This window comes from Gorilla gorilla, chromosome 2 (genome assembly GCF_029281585.2).
Source record: "Gorilla gorilla gorilla isolate KB3781 chromosome 2, NHGRI_mGorGor1-v2.1_pri, whole genome shotgun sequence".
Taxonomy (NCBI): domain Eukaryota; kingdom Metazoa; phylum Chordata; class Mammalia; order Primates; family Hominidae; genus Gorilla; species Gorilla gorilla.
In genome coordinates, this window is record NC_086017.1 from 21,647,670 (window position 1) to 21,674,623 (window position 26,954).

General features: G+C 43.2%; 1 protein-coding gene across 3 annotated transcripts in view; it reads right to left on the bottom strand.

The window, feature by feature from the left end:
- The window catches only part of TAMM41 (TAM41 mitochondrial translocator assembly and maintenance homolog), a 110,648-nt gene extending 83,970 nt beyond the window's left edge, over positions 1 to 26,678 (bottom strand). The window contains exons 1-4 of one of the 3 annotated variants that reach the window (XM_055381010.2): positions 26,265 to 26,674; positions 23,809 to 23,991; positions 19,011 to 19,103; positions 9,491 to 9,641 (exon numbers count right to left, since the gene is read on the bottom strand). In XM_055381010.2, coding sequence (XP_055236985.1) covers positions 9,491 to 9,641; positions 19,011 to 19,103; positions 23,809 to 23,991; positions 26,265 to 26,399 — 562 coding nt within the window. In that variant the 5' untranslated portion in view covers positions 26,400 to 26,674. Of the gene's footprint in view, positions 1 to 9,490; positions 9,642 to 19,010; positions 19,104 to 23,808; positions 23,992 to 26,264 lie in introns of all 3 variants that reach the window. The other 2 variants (XM_019023619.3, XM_019023618.4) reach the window with 2 other exon arrangements.
- Between the last annotated feature and the right edge of the window lie 276 nt (positions 26,679 to 26,954).

Below are 26,954 nucleotides of genomic sequence, written 5' to 3' on the forward strand. Positions count from 1 at the left end.
AAATGAATAACATCATGGGCACAGCATGAACCAGCATCTGATCATAACAATCAATTTTTCTTACCTTCGGAGATTTGTTTTCAACAAAACAACAGCAATGGATTAAAACTAACTGCTGACTTTATTTTATGCCTCTAGAACTGCCAGTACAATAGGCATCCAAAAGGATTTCTCCTTGACCTTGAAATGATACAAACTCCAAGGCCTGTAAGCCACCTATAGGTGGCCTTCCCTGTGATTCAGGCATGCAGCCAGCAGTCAGGGACCTCATTACAAGTATGCAGATGTGAAGGGCTGCATAGTACAGCGGCAAGGCCCTGGCTTTCAAGTCTGGCAATGTCCCAGGGTGATTGAGGTCAAGTTACTTAAACCTTCTGAGTCCTTCACTGCAAAATGGCTTAATCACACTAACCTTACAAAGTTGCTTTCAGATTTAAGGAGTTAGGGCAACAGTCCCCAAACTTTCTGGCACCAGGAAGAGGTTTTGTGGAAGACAATTTTTCCATGGATGTGGGTCCAGGGAACAGTGGTTTCGGGATGATTCAAGCACATTACATTTATTGTGCACTTTATTTGTTATTATTACATTGTAATATATAATGAAAGAATTATACAACTCACCATAATGTAGAATCAGTGGGAGCCCTGAGATTATTTTCCTGCAACTAGACAGCCCCTCTGGGGGTGATGGGAGACAGTGACAGATCAGGCATTTGATTCTCATAAAAAGCCTGCAACCTAGATTCCTCATATATGCAGTTCAAATAGGTATTGCGCTCCTATAAGAATCCAACGCAGCTGCTGATCTGACAGGAGGCGGAGCTCAGGCAGTAATGCAAGTGATGGAGATTGGCTGTCAATACAAATGAAGCTCGCCCACCACTCACCTCCCGCTGTGCGTCCTGGTTCCTAACAGGGTTCCCAAGGGTTGGGGAACCCAGAGTTAAGGTATTAGAGAATGCTTTGTAAGTAGTAAAGCAGATACTACTTATGATATGTATATAGCATAGTCGAAGGATGGAGGGTAGAGGAAGTGCTGGGTCTTGGAGATAATAATTACCGGCTAACTTTTCTCCCTTTAAACGAATTGCAAGACTGCTGTCATTTCAGTTCAGTGAATATCTGAGTGGCTACAAAGTACCAGGAGCTGTGCTAGGCAATGGAGATCCAGGTTGGGCAACCCTAATCTGAACACCGAAAATGCAAAATACCCCCAAACCTGAAACCTTCTGAGCACTGGCAGGACACCACAAGTGGAAAATTCCACACCTGACCTCATGCAGTGAGTCGCACATATTATTAAAAATATCATATAAAATCACTTTCAGGCGATGTGTATGAGGCGTATATGAAACATAAATGAACTTCGTGTTTAGACCTGGGCCGTCCCCAAGATATCTCATTATATATGTGCAAACATACCAAAATCTGAAAAATTCCAAAATCTGAAATACTTCTGGCCCCAAGTATTTCAGATAAGGGATACTCAGCCTGTCCAGATATAGGCTCTACCTCAGGCAGCAAACGGTATGAAAAAAAGATCATTTCAGTGCAGTTTTTTATGTGGTAGTGTTTAAGGACTGCAGCCCAAACTGGATATTGATATGGCAAAATAATATTCATTTTCATGACTGTTTTTCAGATATAATTCACATACCATGTAATTCATCCATTTAAAGTAAATAATTCAGTATTTTTAATTCTGTTTACAGAGTTGTACAATCATCTCTCCAATCTAATACTAGAATATTCCAGCCTCCCTGCAAGAAACCCCATACTCCTAAGTGATCACTCCCCATCTCCCTTCATTCCCCATCCCCAGCCTGAATTGAAACATTGCTGTCATTTTGGTTCAGTGAATATTTGGCTGGCTACAAAGTACCAGGAGCTGTGCTAGACAATGGAGATCCAGGTTGGATCTAATCTACTTTCTTGCCATAGATTTGCCTATTCTGGACATTTTATACACACTGAATTATACACTATCTGGAGTTATTTTTACGACCTTAGCAAAATGTTTTCAAGGGTCATCACACTGTAGCATTTACCAGTACTTCACTCCTGCTTATGGTTAAATAATATTCCATCGTACAGATGCACCAATTTTATTTATCCATTTCTCAGTTGATGAACATTTGTGCTGTTTCCACTTTTGGGCGATTCATTATGAATAATGCTGCTACGTACGAGTGTTTGTGTGGACATATGTTTCATTTCTCATAGGTAGATATATAGGAGTAGAACTGCTGGGTCATATGGTAGCTACGTTTAACATTTGGAGGAACTGCCAAGCTTTTTTCCAAAGCAGCTGTACCACTTTACAATCTAATCAGCAATGTATGAGGGTCCCAATTTCTCCACATTCTCAACACTTGTTCTTGCCTTTCTTTTTTATCACAGCCATTGTAGCAGGTATAGAATGGCGTCTCTGTGATTTGTATTGATGTTTCCATTTCCCTAATACCTATGATGTTTAACAACTTTTCATGTGCTTACTGGCCATTTGAATACCTTTTCTGAAGAAATGGCTATTCAAATCCTTCTCTTGTTTTTAAACTGGATTGTCTTTTCATTGTTTTGTTGTTGTTGTTCTTTTGTTTTTTTTTGAGACAGAGTCCTGCTCTGTTGCCCAGGCTGGAGTACAGTGGCATGATCTTGGCTCACTGCAACCTCCGCCTCCTGGGGTCAAGCTATTCTCCTGCCTCAGCTTCCCAAGTAACTGGGATTACAGGTGCACACCACCACGCCCAACTAATTTTTTGTATTTTCAGTAGAGACAGGGTTTCACCATGTTGGCCAGACTGGTCTTGAACCCCTGACCTCAAGTGATCCACCAGCCTTGGACTCCCAAAGTGTTGGGATTACAGGCGTGAGCCACTGCGCCCGGCCTTTCCATTGTGTTTTAAAAATTCTTTATATATTCTGGATACTAGTCCCTTATCAGATGCATGATTTGTAAATATTTTCTTCCATTTTGTTAGCTGCCTTTTTACTTTTTTTTTTTTTTTAGACAGAGTCTCACTCTGTCACCCAGGCTAGAGTGCAGTGGCATGATCTCAGCTCACTGCAACCTCTGCTTCCTGGGTTCAAGCAATTCTCCTGCCTCAGCCTCCCTAGTAGCTGGGACTACAGGTCAGGTGTGTACCACCATGCCTGGCTTTTTTTTTTTTTTTTTTGAGACAGAGTCTTACTCTGTCGCCAGGCTGGAGTGCAGTGGCATGATCTTGGCTCACTGCAACCTCCGCCTCCTGGGGTCAAGCTAGTCTCCTGCCTCAGCTTCCCAAGTAACTGGGATTACAGGTGCACACCACCACACCCAACTAATTTTTTTGTATTTTCAATAGAGACAGGGTTTCACCATGTTGGCCAGACTGGTCTTGAACCCCTGACCTCAAGTGATCTACCAGCCTTGGCCTCCCAAAGTGTTGGGATTACAGGTGTGAGCCACTGCGCCCAGCCTTTCCACTGTGTTTTAAAAATTCTTTATATATTCTGGATACTAGTCCCTTATCAGATGCGTGATTTGTAAATATTTTCTTCCATTTTGTTAGCTGCCTTTTTACTTTTTTTTTTTTTTTTAAGACAGAGTCTCACTCTGTCACCCAGGCTAGAGTGCAGTGGCATGATCTCAGCTCACTGCAACCTCTGCTTCCTGGGTTCAAGCTATTCTCCTGCCTCAGCTTCCCAAGTAACTGGGATTACAGGTGCACACCACCACGCCCAACTAATTTTTTGTATTTTCAGTAGAGACAGGGTTTCACCATGTTGGCCAGACTGGTCTTGAACTCCTGACCTCAAGTGATCCACCAGCCTCAGCCTCCCAAAGTGTTGGGATTACAGGTGTGAGCCACTGCGCCCGGCCTATCCATTGTGTTTTAAAAATTCTTTATATATTCTGGATTCTGGATACTAGTCCCTCATCAGATACATGATTTGTAAATATTTTCTTCCATTTTGTTAGCTGCCTTTTCACTTTTTTTTTTAGACAGAGTCTCACTCTGTCACCCAGGCTAGAGTGCAACGGCATGATCTTAGCTCACTGCAACCTCTACTTCCTGGGTTCAAGCAATTCTCCTGCCTCAGCCTCCCTAGTAGCTGGGACTACAGGTGTGTGCCACCATGCACAGCTAATTTTTTTTTTTTTTTTTTTTTTTTGTGACAGAGTCTCGCTCTGTTGTCAGGCTGGAGTGCAGTGGCACCATCTCAGTTCACTGCAACCTTCGCCCACACGGCTAATTTCTGTATTTTTAGTAGAGATGGGGTTTCATCATGTTGGCCAGGTTGGTCTCGAACTCCTGACCTCGAGTGATCCATCCACCTCCACCTCCCAAAGTGCTGGGATTACAGGCGTAAGCCACCATGCCTGGTCTTCCTTTTCTATACATTAGAAAATACAAAAGTAGGAAGTAATAGGGAGGACTCAGGTTCACTATATTGGTTCAGGAAGGAAGCAGTATAAGCCACTCATCAAATATTTACTGAGCACCTAGTACATGTCACATACTATTGGAAGCATCCAAACAGAAGGAGCAAAACAAGACAACAATTCCTTCCCTCCACATCCTCAGTGGTGGAACAAAGACCAAAGATCAGCCAGCCAACCAACAATAAGATACAGTGTAGCCGACTGTGGAAAGTGCTATGGGGAAAACAAAAACAGGGAAAGACATAGGGAGTGGTGGAGTTGCAGTAGTGGTCAGGGAAGGCCTCCATGATAAGCCAGAACTGAGGCCCACTGGGGTGGGTGGGGGGAGGGGAGGTGTGACCCAGTGGGTCCTGGGGAAGGAGTGAGCCACGTGTGAACCAGGAGTGACGCCCACCACCAAAGACCTTTCATAGAACAGTAAAGTGTTAAGAGCAAGCATTCTAGGAAGAAGACTGCCTGGGTTCAAATGCTAGGTCGGCATTTACAAGCTATGTGACCAGGGCAAGCCACTTAACTTATCTGGGCATCAGTATCCTCAAATGAAAAAGGGGAGCAATAACTAGTTTGTAAATTTCAGGGACTGAATGAATGTTACAATACCTGACACACAGTACTAGTCTAAAAAGCTTGGGTATTGCTCATGCTTTCTATCCCTTCAGGAGTGCTGTGTTCTCAGAAATTAGCAAGTGACTACTGAGTACCCTGAGTTCCGGCTGAGGCACAGAGAAGCAGGCTTCCAAAGTCCTGAGGCAGTCAGCTCCCGTATGCTGATACAACCACACTGCTTGTAAGGTTTCAGATGGCTTCATCACCACAGAATAAATCTTACTAGCTTCCACTCCAGAGAAAACGTTTCTTTACTGGCTTCTACCAGAATCCAGAATCCACACTTTAGAGAGCTGGCACTGAATGCTAATTTTTTTCCCCAAGAATCACTCAACTGGCAACTTCCTCACTGCTTCGTCTTATTCCTAGAAGTAGCTGAGGCTGTGTTCACACAATCTGGCAATTAAAGAAACCCATTCTCTCTCTCACAGGAGAGTGCCCGAAGGTGTTTTTCATTCCATGAGGACCTTAACCAGCCAGATGAAATGGGGCTGTCATGTTTCAATCCATCTGATCTAAGTACTCAGCTAATTTTTTTTTTTTTTTAATTTAAGAAACAGGGTCTGGCTCTGTTGTCCAGGCTGGAGTGCAGTGGTGTGATCATAGTTCACTGCAGCCTGGAAGTTGGGATTACAGGTGTGAGCCACAGCACCCTGCAAATTTTGACAGGCATTATTTGTCAATGTGTAACAAGTTTTATAATTTTTATAGCTGACAACATAATTCCACTTTGGAGAACACATCCAAGGAAGTCAGTGCCTCCTTTGCCCCTTTCCCAATGACAGTAATCTGTACAAAGTGATTCACAGCAGTGTCGCTAATAAAACAGTGAGAAATGGAGCTAATATAAGTGTCCATCAATCACTGGATGATTGAGCAAATAACAGTTTCTCAACCTGAGGAAAACCCATGTGACCAACAATACATAAAAATAACAGCAATCATTTTCTGAACACTGACTATTAATGAGATAAGATGCTGGAGGCAGCCAGGCGCAGTGGCCCACACCTATAATCCCAGCACTCGGGGAGGCCGAGGCGGGAGGATCGTTTGAGCTCAGGAATTCGAGACCAGCAGAGGCACATAGCGAGCCCCTGTCGCTACACAAACGAAATTAGCCAGCCGTGGTGGCGTGTGCCTGTGGTCCCAGCTACTTGGGAGTCTGAGGTGGGAGGGGTGCTTGGGCCCGGGAGGTCGAGGCTGCAGTGAGCTATGATCTCACCACTGCACTCTAGCTTGGGTGACAGAGTGAGACCTTGTCTCTCAAAAAAAAAAAAAAAAAAAAAAAAGATGTTGGAAGCTATTATATGTATTATCTCATTGAAAATTTCTTTGTGAGATAGTTATTTGTTTTACAAATAAGGAAACTGGGGGCTCAGAAAGGTTCAAGCTTGTGTTTCAGGAAATAAAATAATGAAAAACAAATAAAACAACAACAAAAAAGAAAGGTTCAAATACCTTTAGAAAGCTGGTATTCAAACTAGTCCATCATGCACCAGATGAGTGACCTTAGACAGGGAACCATTCTGGGCCTCAGTTTTCTCATCTGTAAAATGGGGCAATGATACAGCACCCAAATCAAAAGGTTAATGTGAGGATTAAACTAGTTACCAAATTTAAAGTATTGAGAGTAGTCCTTGGCACCCAATAATAAAGGCTATTTTCCCTGCCATTAAGCCACAGACTTCAGTCACATCAATCTACTGCTTTCCTCCTAAACACATCATGTTCTTTCACACCCTTCTTGCCTTTTTCACACGTGTTGTTTTTCAAGTCTACCACTGACTCACTGTGACTGCATGTTATTAATGTGAAGCTCCTTAGAGCAGAAATTCCATCTGCAGTTCTTTAGGGTATGGAATGCTGATTTGCTTGATAAATATTAAACCAAGGACCATTGCCTAAAATTAGTCATTTTAATAGTTGTACTGACATAACAAAGTTCAAGGTGACTCTAAAATGCATTTGGTGCTCCTTTCCTGTTCATTTAAATGCTGACTTCTAAGAAAAACTAAAAGAGTTAGAAAGCTTGCTTTCTTTCTTTTCTTTTCTTTTCTTTTTTTTTTTTTTGAGACACAAGACACAGTCTCACTGTGTCATCCAGGCTGGAGTGCACTGGCATGATCTCGGCTCACTGCAACCTCCACCTCGCCGGTTCAAGTGATTCTCCTGCCTCAACCTCGCAAGTAGGTGGGATTACAGGCACGCACCACCACGCCTGACTAATTTTGTATTTTAGTAGAGATGGAGTTTTGCCATGTTGGCCAGGCTGGTCTTGAACTCCTGACCTCAAGTGATCTGCCTGCCTTGGCCTCTCAAATTGCTGGGATTACAGGGCCACCACAGCTGGCTGGGTTAGAAAGCTGTCTTAAAACAGAAAAGAGAAAAAAAAAAAAAAAAAAAGGAGGGGAGTGGAGGAAAAATAATAAAAATAAAAAATAAAAAAAGATAAAGCTTTCTCCTGCCCAGTTTGCAGCCTCTCATCCTCCACCTACTCTCTTCTCACCCATAATTTATAATAATACTGACCTCAGGGCAGTCAAAGTAATCCTAAAATACTATATAAAATGTAAAGGATTGTTATTGCTACAAATAATACCAATCTCGCCTCTGCCTAAGTAATTACTGGCAGGAACTTGTCCAACAACATGGACAGACATGGTTTTTCTGTTCCTTCTCCTGCCCACTCCCAGGAAAAATACTGAACTTCACAGATTAGGGACCATATATAATCTCACAACTGGAAAAAGATGGACAATGCAAAGTTATAAATAAAAATGAGATTAGTAGACAATATGAATTTTGGCATATTCTCAGGGCTTGGGAGATTTGGGTGGTTTGCCAAGGGATAGAAACCTATCAATTCTAGGACACTGGGTTCTCAGAAGCCTACAAAAGTCAGGAGGAAAATGTGCCTTTCAACACTTTGCCTGGGGTAGGTCTCATACCTATGAAAGAGATCTACCTACAGAGCCTATGTCATTTTCTACCTTCATTACTCTCTTCTAGTTCCAGCAAAAATCAGCTAAACTTGGTAGCAGCTTGAAGGCTAAATTAAAAGTCTTCAAAGAGGTGAAAGCAGCTATGTCATTTGGTAAATTTCCTTAGTAATATTCAGAATTTAGAAGGAACTCCCAGAATCCATCCAATGCTACGAAGATGTTGACTAGAAGGGAAGAAATGGAGGACTGGTAGTGGTAGGGGCAGAATAGAGATCAGTCCTGCATCTTCTCCCACCAAGTCAGCTTTCATAAAAGGCTTCCGTTCCATCATTTTTCACAGGGGAAAAGGTAATCACTCTAATAAAGTGACTTTCTTTGCTCACACAGTGTGCATGTGACCTGCTCATTCCAGCACAGGGCCACGCCACTCTTTGCCCCTATGTCTTTTGTTGGAAGGCAGGGAGGCTGCCAGGTGAAGCTGGAAGCACCCAGAGACCAAGGTTGCTTCAACGCCTTTCTCTACAGTGTTGCAAATACAGCCGTAGTTATGGTAGATGAATTTTGGGAAGGTGGAAGAACAAAACCTCTAAGGTCTCTTACAGCATTAAATTTCCATGAAATCTTCTTACCTGTCTGTACTGGGATTTAGAGACTAAGTAAACTGCTTTTCCAATGTTCTGAGCATAAAGTTCTTTGACTCATACTCAAAAATCGGGAAAGATGACTTTTTTTAAGATGGTGGTTTTCAAACTTTTTAAAAAGTGGCAGAGCACTTGTTTTGTAAATGAAATCTTAAATGGAACCTTACTATAGTAAACAGATAGATGGGGGCTCCTCTGGTTGCAGCGAGGGTGAGTGGCCAGGGGCTCTACCTTCTCAGTTGTCTCAGTTTGGGACATAATATGTGTGACCTACTCTCAAACAATTTAGAAAATAAATATATATATAGTATGTTTACACATACAGAGAAAACAGTGGTTCTCAAAGTGGGATCCCTGGAGGGGCATCAGCATCACTTGGGAACTTGTTTCTAAAAATAAAAATTATTGGGCCCTACCTCAAACCTATTAAATCAACTGTCTGGGGTAGGGCCTACGAGTCTGTGTTTTAACCTGAGACTTCCTAGTTGTTCAGACACAGGCTAAAGTTTGAAAACCACTGATACAGAAACAATGAGAAGACAAATATGGTGAAATGTTAAAATTGGTGAATCTGGGAAAAGGGCATAGGGAGTTTTCTGTATTATTCTTGAAACTTTTCTGTAAGTTTGAAATTACTTCAAAATAAAAGTTAACAAAAACAACAAAATTACCCTGGGACAATAAGCATGGAGATGTGGAGAGGGGACCCAGGAGGTAGGGAGGCAAATCACGAGGTTAGTGCAGGAACCACTCAAGAGTGACGTGATCTACAACTAAGACTGTAGCAGCTCCAGGGCCGAGTGAGAACAGGATATCCGCAGTCTTCAAATATAAATCTCTCCCTTGTAGAACATCTGGGCAGCAACCATACTAACCTGAATAGGAGAGACCGGCAATCTCTATGAAGAGGTCTTCTTCAGAAAAGCTTTCGGGGAGCATGAGGAAAGCAGCGGTCACTGCACTCTTCAGATTTCTATCGAGGGCTGATCTAAGAGTGATATCCTCGTTCATTGAGATAATTTTCACCTGAAAGAAGCAGAACATTGGGAAGAAAAATTCCAGAAGTGGAGTATTGCTCAAGCATGGGTTACACATGCACTGGAACTATCTCAAACTCTTCCCACTGAAGATCTTGGAATATTGGTTCAGGTGACACAAAATTGTTCCTCTAATAAGTAATCCCAGAATATCCTTGTTTTATGCCAAGGTCAAAGAAATCATGACACAGGAAAGGATCAAAATGCCAAAGAAAACAAATATTCTTCTTAAATGAGGAAATGCATCATAGGTTTAGAAAAAGAGCAAAAGTCCTTTGGAAACTTTAATATTTTTAAATTTTATAATCTCACTGTCGTCACTTAATTTTTTAGTTGACAGAGGCATTTTACCTCTTTATTTAGACCTCATCTGTAATCTTGGACCATATCTAACATAGGAAGTTCATGCTCTATTTCGCAATTTCTAGATACATCGATTTTGAACTTGACTAAAGAAAAATGAAAGAAAACTAGCTACAGTAGAAAAAGAATGGGTTTTAGAGATAGGTATGGGCTCAAGTCCAGGTACTTACTAGCTATGTGAGTTTGGGCAAATGATTTGCATCAAATCAAAGAATCGTCACAAAGATTGACTATAATAATAAATGTAAAGTGCCTAGAATACTAGCAACTGCTTCGCTCAGAAAGAATTTTTCTCCTCAATACAGAGTAGAAGCTTCCATCTGAGACTTTCTGCAAATCCATTAAAATACAAAGAGTGACTGGGTGTGGTGGCTCACATCTGTAATCTCACCACTTTGGGAGGCCAAAGCAGGGGGATCATGAGACCAGCCTGGGCAACATAGTGAGACCCCATCTCTATAAAACAAAAACAAAAAAAACAAACACCTAGCCAGGCATAGTGATGCACATGTGTGGTCCCAGATACTCAGGAGGTTGAGGTAGGAAGACAGCTTCAGTCCAGGTGGTTGAGGCTGCAGTGGGTTGCAGTGAGCCATGATCATGACACTACACTCCAGCCTGAAAGACACAGTGAGACCCTGTCTCAAAAAAAAAAAAAAAAAAAAAATACTAAGAGCTCCAGTCTGTTCTGAGATTCTTACTTTTAAAGATTACACTGCAGTTAAGAGATGTGTTCAAATCCCAACTCCATCTCTTACTAGCTCTGTGACTATGGGCATAATTCCTTATCAGTAAAATGGAGTAAATAACAGAATCAAGCTCATAAGGCTGCTAGAAAGATCAAGTGAGTTACTGCACACAAACCCTTCAGTGAAATGAGCTTCCTTGTGTGTGCTTCTCAGTGCACAAGGCAAGAGCTTCTCTGGGCCAGGGGTTCTCATCTTTAGCTAGCATTAGCTTCACCTGGAGAACTCGTTAAAACGTGTATTATCGGATGCAACTCCCAGAGTTCTGTTTCAGGAGGCCTCGGTGAGGGCTGAAAAATGTACATTTCTAACAAGTTCTTAAGCAATGCCCAGGGACCACATTTTGAGAATTACTGCTCTAAGGTGCATACTTACACTGTCAAATTGCTCTTCAGAGTGGTTATACCAATTTACACTCCTACCATGATCTTTTAAAAACATCATACTGTTTCTGATTGACTTTCTATACAAAGTAAAGGGTCTAGAAGTCCCTAACAAGGACTCCCATATGTCTAAAATATATCTACCATCTCTAAATCTTTTGGTACTATCGACACATTTTCTACCTATTCTAGAAAACAGGGCATAAGTTGCCTTTTATTTGTCAAATACAGATAATTTCTGACAAAATTAAGATAGCACATAAAAGACACACTATGAGAAACTCCAAAATAAATATTAGAAAGCAAGGAAAAAGGAGAATGCTGCAGTATTCCAAGGGATAGCTTCTTCTCTTCTAATTGTAAAAAACAGTATTATAAAACATATAACTACTATTTTATAAATCAGGCTTCAGAATCTAAATTCTTTTACCTTTTTTCCCTACTTTTTTCTAAGGGAGTATTTGTAACATACAAACATCATATATGGCAGGTAAGCCACTTGATTCAATAACACCCCCTCCTCCTCCCTTACAATTCTGAGGACTTAATGAACCTTAATTAAGCCTTTCAGCACTTAGGTGAGTTTAGTATTACTGCAATCATCTGCAGAGAGTAACCCATGACCAGCCAGGAACATGACTTGCCTACAGTTGCATAATGAGTTGACAACAAAAATCAGGATCACATCCTTTTACTTGGCAAATTCAGCTCTGAATATTCTGAATTATTCTCATGCATTCATTTAGGGTTATATTCTGGTTAACTTATCTTGAAAGATGATTAAAACAAATTTTAAGGTCCTATAAAAACACCTATGCTTATTCCTTGAATAACTTTCCTAAACCTTATAGAGTTGGCTCTTCGTATCTGTGGGTTCTGCACCCATGGGATTCAACCAATCACAGACGGGAAACATTCAGAAAAAAAAAAAAAAAATCCACAAAGTTCCAAAAAAGCAAATGTTGAATTTGCTGCCACATGCCAATTACTACGTTGAAGGCAGGCGAATGATGTGATGTGTAAGCACGGTATTAGGTATTAACAGTCATCCAGAGATGATCTAAAATATACAGGAGGATGTGCATAGGTTATATGCTAATACTAGGCCATTTTATATCAGAGACGTGAATTCTGAGGGTGGGTGCAGGTCCTAAAACCAATCCCCATGGACACCAAGGGATGACAGTATTCCATACTGAATGATTAATCTAGGAGGGCAACTGCTTCATCTTACTGACAGAAAACTTAGGCCTGGAGGGGTTAAAGGGGTTAAAAGATTTCTCCAAGAGAAGTAGTGGCGAACTGGACCGGGATCCAGTCCCAGGATTCACCCAGTGCTCTTTCCACAACTCTGTGATGTCTCTCTACTTCCACATTCCCGTTCTTCATCCCCACTCATCACAAATCCTTCTCAATAATTCTTCACCTCTCTGTTTTTGATGGCTTTTACAGAAGCCCAGTGAAATTAGAAGCTATTTTGAGATGCTAACAATTCAAGGATGCAAAGAAAAGACTAAGTTTTGGGAAATTTTCCCAGTTAACAAAATACCACTTGTTCTCCAAGGAAGTTGTTCTACATAGGCTGTACGAAAGCAGTCTGTTTGCTATTTAAGGTTAAGAGGATGAAAATAAAAGCATCCTTACTCAAAGGAAAAATGTCAGTTCGGAAGATTCTGCTACTGTGCTGATCTGGTTCTTCAATGAAAGGTGAACTAGGAACTTGTCTCGGCAGCACTGTTATTTGTTGTTCAGAGTGAAAAGCCAGTGAACTCTTGGGACACTGCCAGAGAGGCCTGGGAAAAAAAGAAAGTGCTCAGATTTGTGAATAGCTGTTTGTATCTTACTGGGAATGCCCCGACCTGAACTGCATAGATAACATTAGCACGACTGCCAGGGAGGAAAATCTTTACTGGAGAGAAAGGGGCATTGCTTAAAGGGACTTTCAAAGGAGATATTTGTGAGTACCTTTCAAGACAGGAAAAAAGAGAAAGTCACATGTGGGCTCCTCTAAAACTGTCACAAGGAGAGACTACTTGAATTGCAGAGTGAAATTTTAATCACAAAGACCACAGCCCTACCTACTGTTCAAATACTCAACCGCCCACCAGAACTTTTCCCTTCCAAACGACCAGGAGGTTTAACTCTTCTAAATAGTCACTGCCTAAGGATGAAGAAGAAACGCTGAACATTAGAGCTGAATGAAACCTTACTCAATATCTACCTGCTGGACTCTGGGCTCTTCGAGGACAAGCAACATGGTATCATTTTTAAAAATTCCTTTGGCATACACAGAGAAGAAACAGTTGTCTTTTGAATAAAGAAATGAATGACTCAATCTGTGCATTTCAAATGCTAGCGGCCCAAACATTTGCTTATAGTAGGGCACAGCCAAAACTAGTAAGCCAGGTTTTCCAACTCCCAGTTTAGGGATCTTTTATACCACTGGGGGTTTTTCTAACCACACAAAAAAGTAATCAACAAAGCTACAATACGGTGATGGTTGAACTCTGAATATAGTAAAAATCATTGAATTGTACTCTTTAAATGGTTGAGCTGTGTGGTATGCGAATTTTATCTCAATAAAGCTGTTATTAAAAAATAGGCCAGACATGGGGGCTCATGCCTGTAATCCTAGCACTTTGAGAGGTTGAGGCAGGTGGATCCCTTCAGCCCAGGAGTTCAAGACCAGTCTGGGCAACATGGCAAAACCCCATCTTCACAAAAAAATACAAAAATTAGCTGGGCATGGTGGCACGTGCCTATAGTTCCGGCTACTCAGGAGGCTGAGACGGGAGGATTGGTTGAGCCCGGGAGGTCGAGTAAATTGTGTTCATGCCACTCCACTTCAGCCTGGGTGACAAAGCAACACTCTGTCTCAAAAATAAAATTAAAATAAAATAAAGCTACATTACTAAAAGGCAAAATATATTGCAATGAATACATTAAATCAAAATCCTCTTAACAAGGTGGCAAAAAAACCACTGCATGTCAATATAAATGTCTTAAAAACTCAAGCACAATTATTTATACACTAAAAACAATGTAAAATACAAAAATCCAAAATTATGTTAACTAGGGAAATAACTATTAATTATTACTTTAGAGGTTTCTTGGCTTAAAAAAAGTTTGGTCACAATGCTATATTAAACACTTTAAATTCCATGGTTTTTTACTTGGGAAAATATTAGTAAACTCAGAAACTTAAGGTTGTACTGGAAATAAAAATAGGGTATTCCATCAATTATGAGATAAGTTAATGGTAAAGTATGATAAAAATTTAATTTACACTCAACTTTTCCCAGAAAGTCCATCTTTTTAAGCAAGATACTCAAATATATATATTTGGAGACATGGTCTTGCTCTGTCACCCAGCTTGGAGTGCAGTGGCATGATCTTGACTCACTGCAACCTCCACCTCCTGGGTTCAAGTGATTCTCCTGCCTCAGCCTCCCTAGTAGCTGGGATTACAGGTGTGCACCACCACGCCCAGCTAATTTTTGCATTTTTTAGTAGAGACGGGGTTTCACCATGTTGGCCAGGCTGGTCTCGAACTCCTGACCTCAGGTGATCCCCCTACCTCGGCCTCCCAAAGTGCTAGGATTATAGGCATGAGCCACCGCACTCGGCCTATATCCCTTTTAAAGACTTGAATTACTAGTGATTGAGAAATTCTATTTCAATTTGCAAGATGCAAGACAATTCTGGGGCTTTAGACAATGTAATTTAATGTGATTCCTTTTAAAACACATAAAGATAAAGAATTCATACTCATATTCTCATAATTCTTTCTTAAGATATTTACCCAACTTTCTTGTCCAAGATACTACCACCCTCTTTTCATTAGATTTGTTCAAGTCTGATTAATATTTGCTGCCACCTAGAGGTAAAGATAGTTTGTTTAAAAAATCATCATTCTGGTTAACAGTGATTTCCACATGTTGAAAATTGGGAGCAAGGTAGAAGAGAGAGTTAATTTGCCCATTTATCATTCTCAATTAAAAAAAATATGTTCATCACTTTCAAATGATTTTATGATGCCCTAATTTTCTTGTGCTAGAAGCATAAAAAGCCTTAGAAAATAATCATTGCTATCAGTAACATTTTCTTCTCCAAGTCAGCTGAGAAATGCAGAGTTTTGCATGAAATGAGCACGGGTGCTACTACTTGTCTTGAATTGCTGTTTTTGTTTTATAAGGATATAACAGTTAGATAAAACCTGAGGTCATTTCCAGTGCTTACATTCTGAGATTTCATGGCATTTCAGGTTTCTAAAGCCTTTTTTAAAATTTTGAAACATTCTAAGCATAAAGTATAATACAAAGAACAATACAACATTTTAACATTCAATTTCATTTCTATCTCAAAATAACTGAGATAAGCAAAGGCACAGAGAGAAGGCAAAGACCATTTTCTGAGTGTCTACTAAGTACCAGGCATTTCAGAACCCTCTGAGGTCAGCGCCATCAGACTCATCTACAGATGAAAACACCCCGAGGCTTAGGGAGACTGTCAGTGGTGCAGGGTCACAACATTAGGAAGCATCAGAGCTGGGATTCTAACCCTACATCTGTTGGATTCTGAAACACTGAGTTCTTCCCAGCAGTACTACTCTGCTTCCAATATTCCTTTTCCTTTTTTTTTTTTTTTTTTTTTTTGAGACTGGGTCTCGCTGTGTCACCTAGGCTGGAGTGCAGAGTGCAATGGCACGATCTTGGCTCACCTCTGCCTCCCAAGTTCCAGCGATTCTCCTGCCTCAGCCTCCCGAGTAGCTGGGATTACAGGTGCATGCCGCAACGCCCAATTAATTATTGTATTTTTAGTAGAGATGGGGTTTTGCCATGTTGTTCAGGCTGTTCTCGAACTCCTGGCCTCAAGTGATCTGTCTGCCTCAGCCTCCCAAAGTGCTGGGATTACAGGCATGAGTCACTGCACCCAGCCCTGCTTCCAATTTTCAATACCTTTGTGGACCTTTATTCTACAGATAACTGAAGTTCAGAAAGATAGAACAAGATGCCTAAGTTTATGTAACAGCTAATAGGTGGCAGGACTGAATATGACTCAAGGCTTCTAATTTCATGTCCACTATTCTTCCCATCAAGCTATATATTACGTTTTTGTTTGTTTGTTTTGAGACAGAGTCTCGCTTTGTCACCCAGGCTGGAGTGCAGTAGCGCAATCTCGGCTCACTGCAACCTCCACTTTCCGGGTTCAAGTGGTTCTCCTGCCTCAGCCTCCCGAATGGCTGGGATTACTGGCGTGTGCCACCATGCCTGGCTAATTTTTGTATTTTCAGAAGATCTGGGGTTTCACTATGATGGCCAGGCTGGTCTCGAACTCCTGACCTCAAGTGATCCACCCGCCTCAGCCTCCCAAAGTGCTGAGATTACAGGCGTGAGCCACCGTGCCTGGCCCATCTTTTGTATATTTAAAACAAACAAACAAAACAAAAAACAAAACCAAAAAACCCTTGGAAATAAAATATTTACAAATTTCCAACTGCTCAATTATGAGCTTTACTAGTCATCCAACTTAGAAATGAGAAATGTGTCTGTATAGACATGAAATTTCAGTAAGCCTATCATTTCTGGACTTTAAAAAATGTTTTTAATTAAAGTAAAAGTTACAGTGAAGTGCACACATCTTAAGGGTACAGTTTGATAAATTTGTCCATGTGTATACCTGTGTAACCCCTGCCCGGATCCAGTGTTTCTGGACATTTTAAGGAGCTACACTATGAAATTGTAAGCCCAGGTGCAAAGCAGGAGAATCCAGACAGCCCATGCACATCAGTAAAGAGATGTTTATGACACAAACCAGTGAGCTAAGGCTATGGAAATCTGTCATTTTTCCCATAGATAGCTACAGAAGCAGCACATCACTGTTGCGGGAGACACTTGAGAACAATCCATCGGCCTCTTGTGGAGCCTGGGACCCTCCACGCACAGTGAAAATCTTCCTTATAGTAGGAAGTGTGAGATTAGCAACTCTAACTATTTAACACAGTTCTCAAACTATGGAAAGACCCTTTCTCAGAGCACAGACTGATTATCTGAAGAAAAAAAAAAAAAAAGAAAAGTGACACTGCAAATACTTGTCAAAAGTTTAAGTTCTCTCCCACTTTTTTTTTTCCTGTTTTGTGTTTGTTTCCTGTTTCTACTAAAGCCCAGGGAGAAGCCGACTCCCCACAGCCTCCTCTAGCTGTGTCCCGAAAGAGCTAAGACAATAGAGAAAGCATCACCACTGGCCTGAGAAAGAGAATAAAAGGGATGGGAACACCAGTCCCTTGGAATGACTACTTGGTGCATTCATTTATTCAATGGTTACTGAAGGATCCCACGACTCAGGCACTGCCCTTGGGATGCATCAGTGGACAAACGGTGCCTCCGTGGTACATGTCCTAGCAGACAAGGTGACTGGGTGGTGCTAAGGGAGCCTCCACTGAGGCACCAGGCACCTCCTCTGCCACCCTTCCCAGCCCAAATGGGTCAACCTGGAGCCCGATCCAGTCACTGGAGAATCTTGAGGGGGAGGGCAGCAGGAGGGAGAGTGGACGGCGACCCGGCTTCTACTCCCAGCACTTCTGACACCACATGTGGGTGTCACACCAACCAATTCTCCAGCCCTCCAGACACCAACTGAGTGTCCTACAACTGAATTCGATTCTGACCCTAGCTACCTGGAGTCAGAGTCAGATCCCACAGGTTACGGGCTCAGTTCCACAAGCCTCCCCCACTTCAGACACCAATCACAAGTCCAGGCTGCCTGTATTCTGATCGTTCACTAGAAAGGGATGAGGGCTACTTCCCCTCTCCTCTGGTTTCATAATTTGCTAGAATGGCTCACAGAGCTCAGGAAGGCAGTTTTTTTTGTTTTTGTTTTTAAGACAGTCTCACTCTGTCGCCCAGGCTGGGGTGCAGTGGTGTGATCTCGGCTCATTGCAATTTCCATCTCCCAGGTTCACGTGATTCTCCTGCCTCAGCCTCCCCCAGTAGCTGGGATTGCAGGCATGTGCCACCACGCCCAGCTACCTTTTTTGTATTTTTAGTAGAGATGGGGTTTCACCACTTTGGCTAGGCTGGTCTTGAACTCCTGACCTCAAATGATCTGCCCACCTTGGCCTACCAAAGTCCTGGGATTACAGGTGTGAGCCACCACACCCAGCCGGGAAGGCACTTTTCTTGCATGTACTTGGTTATTATGAAGGACACAACTCAGGAACCGCCGAATGGAAGAAATGCTTGGCAAGATATGGGGTAGCAGAAGGGTGTGGAGCGCCACGACTTCTCCGGGCACGCCACCCTCCCAGCACCTTGATGTGCTTACCAACCCAGAAGTTCTCAGAACCCCCTTTTTTTATGGAGGTTCCACTGCCTATGCACAACTGATTAAATCATTGGCCATTGGTGACTGGCCCAATCTCCAGCCCTTTTCCCCTCTGTGAAGGTGGGAGTGGGGGGCCTGAAAGGTCCAGCCTCTTATCACACGGCTGGCTCCCTGGCAACCAGCCCTATCCTGAATCTATCTAGGGGCCCATCAAGAGTCACTTTATTAGTATAAACTCAGGTATGACTGAAAGGAACTTGTTATGAATAATAAAAGACCCTCTCATCCCTAACACTCAGATATTCCAAAGATTTTAGGACCTCTGAACCAGGAGCCCAAGGACAAAAACCAAATACATATTTCTTCTTATATCACAATAGAATATGTGGATATTATTTGGCAATAAATTTTATAGGGAATAGGAAGAGTCAGAAACTCATTTCTATTTCCAGAGTTCCATCTCATTGCAATCACAATGATCAAAGTAAGGTTAGGCTCAGAGACGAAAGGCATCCTTAACTGTGCAGCCTATAAAACACTCACCGGTTTTTGGAGTCGTCCAGCAATGTATAAGTTATTCCAGTTGAGGAGATCTTCAATCAGAACGTTAGTGCTAATAACTCCATATTTGATAAGCTGAAGGAAAAAAGAAATGACACAAAAAGGAGTAAAATACCATGTTATTGCTTATACAAGTATAAAATATAAGGAAACAGATAAAATTCTTGACCAGAGCAGTACCTTGATTCCAAAGCCACTCAAAACACCTGCCTTGTGAAAACACACATCTCCACCAAAACTTTTGAGAGGTTAAGTGTCCAAGACTGATTTAGCCCCTAGGGTATGTAAGGGGAGGTTGCAACTGTCTTCACAAGATTATAACAGAGAAGTCTAGCATGGCTGACTCCATCTTGCTGCCAGCCTCACAGGCTGGCTATCCAAGCTCATGCCTGGGCGTAGGTCAAGCCAATCAAGGGGGAGGAATATAGTTTATAGTTTAATTTTAAAGCAAGGATGATAATAGTCCCTCCCTAAAACTGTTCCCCTCCCCAGTCCAGAGCTGAAATCCCCTTTGTAAAACTAATGAAAGTCCACAAGATTAGGGTTACGGGAAGGGCCTGAATTCTGCTAAAATGTTGGAATAGTTTCTATGATGTCTTACTGCTCAGGAGACATGTGTCCAGAGGTCACAAGACTTGTGAGTTCTCCAATTAATCCTATAGATAACATCACTACTGTAGAACCTAAGATTGGTCTTTTGAGATGTTTTCAGACTTTTGCATTCCAGCAACTGACTGACCCCACCCAGAACCATGACTCAACACTCAATTGGTCCTGTTGCCCCTCCCTCAGCAAAAGGCCCACTCAGCCCATGAGGACTGTTTTCCACACCTGTATGATTGCATCCCCAACCAATCAGCAGCACCCATCCCCTAGTCCCCTGCTCACCAAACTATCCTTCAAAAACCCTAACTTCCGAGCTTTCAGGGAGAGTGATTTGAGTGACAACGCCAGTTCTCCTGTGTGCCCAGCCTCACGTTAATGTTAATTAAACTCTTTTTTTTTTTTTTTTTTTTTTGAGATGGAGTCTCACTCTGTCACCCAGGCTGGAGTGCAGTGGTGCAATCTCAGCTCACCACAACCTCCGCCTCCTGAGTTCAAGCCATTCTTGCACCTCAGCCTCCTGAGTAGCTGGGATTACAGGCACGCGGTACCACATCTGGCTAATTTTTTGCTATTTTTAGTAGAGACAGGATTTCATCCTGTTGGCCAGGCTGGTCTCAAACTCCTGACCTCAGGTGATCCATTCGCCTTGGCCTCCAAAAGTGTTGGGATTACAGGTGTGAGCCACCACGCCCGGCCTAATTAAACTCTTTACGGCAATACTGCAGTCACAGTGAACCGATTTTGTCCATGCGACAGGCAGGAAGAACCCACCAGGCAATTACAAGGTGACCACTATTTCAACTTAGGTCCATGTGATGTTAAAGGTGGAATGGCTCTTAGATGCTATCTAGTATTGGTCCTCAGTGGATTGGGAGTAAAAAAAACTTGTCCTTCCCCAAAGACAGTTTGAGAAGTGATAATTCAGTTCATGTTCCTCATTTGAGAAATAAAAAACCTAAAGCTCAGAGACAACAAATGACATGCTCAAGGTGGCACCAGTAGTAGCAGAGTCAAAACTAGGTCCCAGAATTTCAGACTGGTCTTCCAATGCTCTTTTCATTACAAAGTACAAGAAATTTTCCTTTAATTAGAAGTTTTCACTGACATGCTTTACAGAGTGAATTTCTCTTGTGCTATTGACTATTTCAAACACTTTTGTAATTACAAAGCAATATCCAAAAATAAAACTTCTTTATTCATGCTTAAAAAAGAAATTATAGTTCAGCCCATTTCTATTTTTTTTTTTTTTTGAGACAGAGTCTTACTCTGTTGCCCATGCTGGAGTGCAGTGGCATGGTTTTGGCTCCCCGCAGCCCTAACTCCCCGGGCTCCAGTGATCCTCCCACCTCAGTCTCCAGAGTAGCTGGAACCACAGGCATGCACCATCACACCTGACTAATTTTTGTTATTTTTTGTAGAGATAGGGTTTCACCATGTTGCCCAGGCTGGTCTTGAACTCCTGGGCTCAAGCAATCCATCCACCTTGGCCTCCCAAAGTGCTAGGATTACAGGCATGAGCTGCCGTGCCCAGACAGTTAAGCCTATTTCAATAATAATTTGTATACATCCTGTAGATTTCCCAGGTTATAAAGTCCCATTTGCATAAACAAGTATCTTCAGACCCACTTTGCTGAACTTCAGTATCCAAACAGCCTTCTCAGGCTGCAAATATATAAAAAGCAGTTAAAAATTATCAATTAAAAAGTAGTCTTTTGGCATATAATTATGCCCAAACATTTGGTTACTGGAACTTATAATATTGCTTGAAAATTACTAATTACAGGTAGGTTTGGCATAATATTAACTGTGGAGAAAGAACAAAGCTAAGTGTCCTGCATTACTCAGGTGGATGCAGAAGGCTGTGCTGAGTGTCAGCCTTTTTCCCCCAACTCCAGCAGCAGCACTGCAGAAAGCCCTTCTAGCTGCAGACAAGTAACCACTGGGAGGTAACAGAAACACCACGGGCCTGGAAGTCAGGGGACCTGTTGCAAACTAGCTGCACAACCTTATGGAAGTCATTTCCTCTCTCCGAACTTCAGTTTCCTCAACTGCAAAATCAGGTGAAGCAGGGTTGGATCTCAACCGGAAAAGCAAATATATGGCCCAAGGGGTATGCAGACGTCACCAGTCAATCACAACACTCACTCCTTAGCCAAGTTCAGACAGACCTTCAAATCCTTCTCAAGTCAGTACTCCAACCTCCTGCCCTTTAAAGCGTGGGCCTTTGACCAATGGCATCGGCATCACTTGGGAGCTTATAACAAATGCAGAATCACGCCTGTAATCCTAGCACTTTGGGAGGCCAAGACGGGTGGATCACCTGAGGTCAGGAGTTCGTGACCAGCCTGGCCAACATGGTGAAACCCCACTCTACTAAAAACACAAAAAATTAGCCGGACATGATTACAGTAGCGGGCTCTGTAATCCCAGCTACTCGGGAGGCTGAGGCAGGAGAATCGCTTGAACCCAGGAGGCGGAGGTTGCAGTGAGCAGAGATCGCGCCATTGCACTCCAGCCTGGGCAACAAGAACAAAACTCCATCTCAAAAAAAAAAAAAAAAGCAGAATCTTGGCGGGGCATAGTGGCTCACACCTGTAATCCCAGTACTTTGGGAGGATTGTTTGGGGTCAGGAGTTCAAGACCAGCCTGGGCAACATGGCAAAACCCTGTCTCTACAAAAAATACAACAATTAGCCAGGCATGGTGGTATGTGCCTGTAGCCCCAGCTACTTGGGAGGCTGAGACAGGTAGATGGCTTGAGCCCAGAAGGCAGAGATTGCAATGAGCGGAGATGGTGCCACTGCATTCCAGCCTGGGTGACAGAGCCAGACCCTGTTTCAAAAAAAGAAAAAGAAAAAAAAAAAGCAGAATCTCAGGTTCCATCTCAGACCAACTGAGTCAGGATCTGCCCTTAAATGGGATCTCCAGGTGGTTCGATGCCTGTCAAAGTTTGACTGCCTTTAACAATGAGTGGCAGAGCTGGCACAGCAAGTGAAACCCATATGTCATCCCTGGCCCAGGGAAGCTCTAGGAAGCATCTGATTTAGACCCCTACTGATCCTTGCAGGTTGGGGTTCTGCCTAGGTCTTGACAGCTCTCTTGGAGACTGCGATGCTTCAGCTGAAAGACAGTTCAGCAAAGTTCCTGCTGTCAGATGACCCACCAGCAGGAATCCATGCAACTTACCTGCTCTCCAACACCCCACTGTCAAATTCCACGCATCTCCTGGCACAAAGAGGTTCCCATCTATCACCTAACACACATGCTCTCAATCACCTGTGATATCCTCTTCACTTCCAACTTCTTCCTGGGGGTGTCTGCCCCTCCTTCTAGATAAAATCAATCTCCAACCTGACCCTAAATTGGCCTGCCTATTCCTCCCACTGACCAGACCAATGGTTCTAGACCAGCAGCTTCAGCACTGTTTGGAAGTGTGTTAAGAGATGCAAATCTACAATCCCTACCCCAGACCTAGTGATCAGAACTCTGGGGGTGGGGCCCAGCAATCTGTGTGTCCAACAGACACACAACCTAGGGGATTCTGATGCACACTAAAACTTGAGAACCACTTGGCCAAAGACAAAAAAATAAAGTCAGTCTGGCCGGGCTCAGTGGCTCACGCCTGTAATCCCAGCATTTTGGCAGGCTGAGGCGGGCAGATCACCTGAGGTCAGGAGTTCGAGACCAGCCTGGCCAACATGGTGAAACCCTGTCTCTACTAAAAGGTGGCACACGCCTGTAATCCCAGCTAACTGGGAGGCTGAGGCGGGAGAATCACTTGAACCCGGGAGGCGGAGGTTGCAGTAAGCCGCGATCACACCACTGCACTCCAGCCTGGGCAACAAGAGCAAAACTCTGTCCCAAAAAAATAAAAAAAATAAAATAAGTCAGTCACACCCAACCACCTCCTCACACTGCAATGACAGTTAATGGGACATGAGGAAGGACTCCAGTCCCTGCTCTGTCCCCAAGTTCAAGACGTTTGGCAGGAGTGTGAATGTTTCCCGACTATAAGAATATACATACTATAAAAACATACATATTTCCCGACTATAACAACGTCCAGCAGGAGTGTGAATGTTTCCTGACTACAAGAACATACTTATATAGCTGGCACTCTAATAACCCAGGTAAATAACCAGCCAAGTTAAGACGAAGGCCAGCAGTCACTTACCCTACCATTACACATGATCAATGAATTGTAGTAAACTCCAGCGCCATAGTTATTCTGGATGGACGTGATAATCTTGGGCCCTAAAACTTTTAGGAAAGAGTAGTGACTCCAATTTTTCTTCAGGTTCTTTGAATGCCATGCGACAGGGTCATCTACTGTGAACACAAAGTCCAGCATAGCATTCTGTGGAGTGAAGAAAAGAGAATAATTTCAGTATTAATTCCTAGAAAGGCAGCAAGAGAGCACGGAAAAGCTCTAACATACTACGCAATTATGATAAATAATCAGAAGGCCTGGTGCTGTCATCAGAAATGTAAGCGAGTCTCTGGAACAAATACGAGCTTTGTTTTCATCAATGTAATAATAGCAAACACTTCTTTAACATGTATTGTTGTGCCAGCATTCTTTAAACACTTTATGGGTAACATACGCAGTCACTCCATTTATCCTCAACACAACCCTACAAGGTAGCTACTGCTATTATCTCAATTTTATAAGAAACCAAGGCACAGGGGATGCTCTTTGCCCAAGGACACAGAGCTTGTGAGTGGCAGACCTAAGTGGTCTGGCTCCAAACTGTGTGTGCTGAACCACTGCACTACACTGCCTTTCACAAATGTAGCTAAATGTGCTCTGCTTTTCTTCCGGATCAAATTAGCACCACCTGGATAAACTCTATAAAATACTATATAAAAGGAAGTCAGTTATTTTATCTCTTACCCATTCACCAACCACTCATTGAGTACATAAGTAATGAACTCTGACAGGCCCTAGGGTAGAAGTATAGAGCTCAGAGTCTACTGGAGAGAATAAACAAATTATCACTACATTGACTTGATAGAGGAATGCAAAATGTACTAACTGCACTCAGAATAGGGATCAGATCAGGGGCACAGGAGGGAGAAATTCTCCTAGAGATGACAAATCTGAGTCTTGAAGGACACGTGAGTTAAACAGACTTGCTGGAAGCACGGGGAAGCACAGGGAAGGGTAGGGAGCCGTGTTGGAGGAAAGTGCTCTGTGGATATGGGAGCCAGCATGTTCTGGAAGCTGCCGTCAGATATGACTGAAATAGAACATTTATGCGGTGGGAGATGAGGTCAGAGAGGGAGGCTGTTTGCCATGCTAGAAAATTTTCCTGCAGAAGAGCTGACTGGAAAGAAGACGGACTAAGGGGGTGGGGGGAATTAGATATGAAGCCATGGCAAGATTCCAGGTGAGAAATGAAATTATATTAGCTAAGGCACTAAGGATGGGGACTGATGTGAGAAAGATGTAGGTGTTGGAATCTACAACTTGTTCACCTGAATGTAAGGAATCAAAAGTAAGGGAATGGGAAGGAAGGACCTTTTCTTGCAGGGAATTCCAGGTCTACTCAAAGGAAAACCTCCATGGAAGAATGAAGAGGTGGCCATCAGGAGGCTAACGCCTGCTCTGTAGAGTGTGACTCTACAGACCACTGGGGACACTTAAGATTTGGTGGCGAGGCAGGTATGGAATAAACATGTTTTTTAAAAATGTGTAATTATGTTAAGGCATATTCGGGAAAAATAACTAGCCTATAATAACCTATAATTTCTCATATGCTGCCAATTTAAAGAAAAATGTTAAATAGTAGTGTAAGTGGGAAACAGGAAATCCAAGCAACAGCATAGATGGCCTCACCAGGAAGTGAACAGGCAGGATGTTAATCAGAAGACAGACTACAGCCAGGTATCCAGACGCAGGGGACCCCATTAAAACCTGCACACTGAATTCTGCAAATTACAAGGAAAACTGTACCCTTACTGAGGCTGTGCTGAGCCAACTCTGAAAAGTAACAATGCCTAGTCTCAAACAGACCCTTGTTAAAAGTGCTGAGCGAGGGTAAATATACTGGTCACGCACTAACTTTTGATGTTAGTTACTTTCACTGCACCTGCCCTGGCCCTACAACCAGTCCGCCAACTTCCTGAAGTCAGAAGATCATTTTGCATTTTCTCCTACATTTATAGAGGTGACTCTCACCAAACTTGGCTACGCATTAGAATCACCTGGGACGTTTCTTAAATTCCTGAAGCCCAGGCCTCATCCCAAACCAATTAAATCAGAATCTCCATCGGCGGAACCCGAGCATTAGGATTTTCTTAAAAGCTCCCCAGAAAATTCCGATGTCCAGCCGACTGAAAACACTGAAAGAACCTTTTCCTTTCTTCCACTTGCCCCTGCAGCAGTTTTTCCTTCTGCCTAACTGCTTCTCCTGCTCTAGACCCACGTGGATTCCTAAGTATCCTTCAACACCGTCGCTTCAACTCGCGCTGTCGTTATACTAGGAACGCAGGCCTATGGTTCACTCGGCTAGTGGACACGTGGAGTGTGCAGAGCGGACAGGCAGCTCTCCGGCTCTGAAGGAATCGAGGGCAAAACGGGGCTCGTGAGAACAGACAGTTCCCCGTCGTGGGGCTGCCCGGGCTCACCTTCTGGTCTGAACTGGGCCCTGCCTGGCGGTACACCCCGGAGCCGTAGACGAAAGCCAGACTCAGCTCCTCGGGGAAGTGAGACAGGATCTTGCGGAAGGTCACCCACGAGCTCTGCAGCGTCTGCAGCGCCATGGGGTCGAGGCTAACAGGGGACACTCAGCGCAGCAGGGCGAGGACAACCGGGCGGGGAAGAGACACCGGGTAGGCGGCTTAGGGTGGGAAATGGAAGTCGGAGACTGGATCGAGGGACACAAGGCTGAGTGTGGGGTGGGACTGCAAGGACAGGCAAGGATTGGGGCGTTGGGCCACGAAAAGCAGCGGCGGCAAGACGCAGCCCAGATAGGCTCGGGTGGGCGGCGGTCGCACCGGCAGAGCTTCCGTCCCTTGCTACGCCCCACGCACGCACAGGCGCTTCCAAGACGCAAGAGGCGGTGCTCGCCTTAGTGTGGGGAACGCGAGGCTTTGCATTGTCCCCTCGTGGTCGGAGGAGTGCCCTACAGGCTGGCGGCTAGGTTGCGACTTGGACAAATCGGCGGAGGCGAGCGTCACCCGACTCCGCGGGCCCTGAGCCTTGATATCCTCTGTACTTCTCTCTTCAAACTGCGGTTTAAAGAATGACTATAAAATCGTGAGCGTATTGAAGGTTTTTAAGCGAGGCGACACTCACATAATATGGAACTAGCCGTT